This window comes from Limulus polyphemus, unplaced genomic scaffold (assembly GCF_000517525.1).
Source record: "Limulus polyphemus unplaced genomic scaffold, Limulus_polyphemus-2.1.2 Scaffold3394, whole genome shotgun sequence".
Classification (NCBI taxonomy): Eukaryota; Metazoa; Arthropoda; class Merostomata; order Xiphosura; family Limulidae; genus Limulus; species Limulus polyphemus.
This window is the reverse complement of record NW_013669004.1, coordinates 1-3,146: the sequence shown is the minus strand read 5'-3', so window position 1 is coordinate 3,146 and position 3,146 is coordinate 1. Positions and strand designations below refer to the sequence as shown.

Sequence of the window (3,146 nt, the reverse complement as noted above, 5' to 3'; positions counted from 1 at the left end):
TGCTGTTACCTAGAATTACATTTGGTTGAGTCAAAAAGGAGCTTTGTAGTTTGAATAAATAATGTCTATAGTACCTCCAGCTTTGTTTCCTTACTTTTTTACAATCCCTATTTGCAAGTTTTTAAACTCCCGATTTTTTATTTATCTTGTTTGATAGTTTTTTTTATGCTTAACTATGGGCAAAGGATTACTTGATATGTACTGATAATAAACATAGCTAGTAGCTAGTTAATATGGTTCATGATGATTTACTGTAGCTATTGACTATCTGATTGCATTAATTCGAGCTGGAGATTGTCATGGAGATTTATTTAAGAATATAGTGAGCATTTATAATTTCTGTGTAACTAAATTGTATATATAATGTATAGCAATGGGCAAATATATGCCTAGACTAACACAAAACCCCAATTAAGTGCATATAAAACTTTATCAATAGAAAAGAAGCCTTTTCAGATGAAACATATACGTCTAAAACATTACTTGAAATAAATCTTTGTACTTTTTAAAGTAATAATTCTATGAATGTGCATAATAAAATTTAATATTATGTGCATTAAGTATTTTTTACTCCTTCACTTCATACATAATATAGGTGTTGGATCCCTCAAATCATCGAATGCATAGTGTACAAAGCACTGAGTATCTACTTATTACAGTCATCTAATGTTCATCTATTATTGGCTAGTAATTCTGTTTTAGCTTTAAGCTTTTGAAAGGAACAACAGCTAACTTCAAGGGGTAATAATAACATTGTTTACACTAGAAGTATGATGTTTTTTAACTTATGTAAAATACAGAAGAAACAAATCGACTTTTCAGTACCACTACAACCATTTGCAGTACTTTATTTAGTATTCTACAAATGGTTTGGGAGCAATATACCAAGCTATTTTTGTTGTATGCCAGCAAGAAAAGAAGTTTTGTGCAGATTTGCTTTTCCTTGCAAGTCTAACATGTGTTTTTTTTTTGCACAATTTTATTTCGTGTACAGCCTAGCAATCAATAGTAAAGGTTTTAAAGTGTTGTTTGAACTGAATCTTTACTGTTTAACGTGCTTTTTCCCCAAACGTTCTATTAGGGTTTTGTGCAATTCCTTCAATCCCTATTATGAACCTTTACCATGGTTCATGATATATATATATATATATATATATATTGTATTTGTTTTGTTGAGGTTTCTTAACCTTACCACTTATCAGCCATACAGATTTGAGTTATAAAGATAGATACATGTAGGCAATGTTGGCCTTGCAACTTGGAAGGAAATTTATTCACATTGTTATTTTCATTAGTAATGATCACACACACAAAAAGAGGTAAAGATAAGATTATAAACCACTTACACATGAGGAAGCTGAAATCCACGTAACACAATCTTTGGTAGACTTTAATAAGCAGAATTCAGAAAGATTTTGCAGTCTGTAACCTTTTCCTTCATTCCAAATGAACTTAGCCAACTAAATAAAAAATAAAAAAGCCATTAAAAAAATCTTAGTCCAATAAAAAAATTAACATCCATTTGTACAAATTTTCCTACACTGAAAATATATATTTACAATAGGTACTTATCTTTTCTCACATAATAGCTATTCTCATTCAGTGATGTCCTCTATATGCAATTTTTTGTATGCCACAAGCCTTGAAACTCCCAACTACTCCACTATTAACATTGTTCACTGCTTCTTCACACCACTTCTGTACCAGGTATACTCTTTCCCCAGTTAGGTGTCATATAATCTGGTAGAAATTGGGAGGAGCACAGCCAATGAATGAGAGAAAAAGTGGGTGTTCTGACTCCACATCCCATTGAAATCACTAGAATCATAATCCAAGATAAGAATGAAAGTAAGGTCCCCAGCCAGAGATTGGAAGATGGGAAAAGCTAAAATCGTTGTATCCCTTCGTGTAGAGTAGCTAGGGTGTGACAGACTGTATTTGGTAGGTAAATTCTAGTCCAAAACCAGGCATCATCAGGCATACATAATCCAATCTGTGATAGAAGGTGTGTCCAACCTGTCTTCACCTCAAGTTAAGTAAAATGGAAGGGGAAAATTTCCATACCAGTCTACCAGAGCACGTGAGAAAATCCACAACCAATATCCAAAGAAGGTAGAAAGAGATGTGCCAATGTGGTGGTTCACTTCAAATATAAAAACAAATGGACCAATTCCACTCTCTACAACATCCACCTCAGGTACTTAACCTCCCTGAGGTGGAGTGCCAGTGAGACAATATTCGCCCCACACATCATCATCCTCCGTATAGAACTACCCAAAACCTGGAGGTGATGGATGATCAGCTGACACCTCAAGCAACCACAGAACTGAGGCAAATCCAACGAGAACCGTGCAACATCAACCTTCAGAACCCATTGCACAGAGATGGAGCACAGGAGGCAAAACCCATGACCAAGGTAGGATGAGGAATCATGACCAACACATGTGAGGATTTATGGTGGAATGGATTACAAGAAGCCTAGAGAAAGCTGACAGGCTTGATAGCAAGCTGGAAGAGAAGAGTCAGAACAGCCTCCGATAAATGCTGACTATTAGTGGGATCCCAAGGTAATGGGAAGGATATTGGGATGGGAGACAAATGAAGAAAAAGTCCGTATGACAAAACCCTTATCACCCACGGATCAGGAGTGAACTCCCACCACAGGTGAACAAAATCGGACAAATATGCCCCAACTGGGCTGGGAACCACCTGATAGTCACCTGAAATGTTGGTGGCAATGAACACGAGAATGAGCCAGACAATGAACCAATTGATGGGAGGGTGCAGGATAAAAAACAGGTATAGAAAATGGTATGGGAGTCAGCTGAGACAAACGAGCAACCAAAGAAGAAAGGGTTGAGTGTTGCCTCACAGATTCCACACGTATCTTCAAAGATTCAAGAAAATCTTTGAAAACAGACCTTCCGCTCCCCTCTATTGGAATTGTTATACTCAAACATGTCTCTCATGCAAATTATCATGTGTCACCTCCTAACCAACAGGAGCAAGATATGCTCAAGTGATGCATGTGACTCCCTCTATACTCCTCTACCGAGCTATCACTTTGAAGTTTGGCAGTAGTCAGCACCAGAGAAAAGTGGGGAGGAAGTGTGAGAGGAGGGAAGTACCTCTCAGAAATACATTTT

General features: G+C 36.7%; 1 protein-coding gene across 1 annotated transcript in view; it reads right to left on the bottom strand.

The window, feature by feature from the left end:
• The window catches only part of LOC106469280 (beta-1,3-glucosyltransferase-like), a 45,084-nt gene extending 43,349 nt beyond the window's left edge, over window positions 1–1,735 (bottom strand). The window contains exons 1-2 of the mRNA XM_013929767.2: window positions 1,694–1,735; window positions 1,347–1,460 (exon numbers count right to left, since the gene is read on the bottom strand). Coding sequence (XP_013785221.1) covers window positions 1,347–1,460; window positions 1,694–1,735 — 156 coding nt within the window. The remainder of the gene's footprint in view (window positions 1–1,346; window positions 1,461–1,693) is intronic.
• Window positions 1,736–3,146: the final 1,411 nt, after the last annotated feature.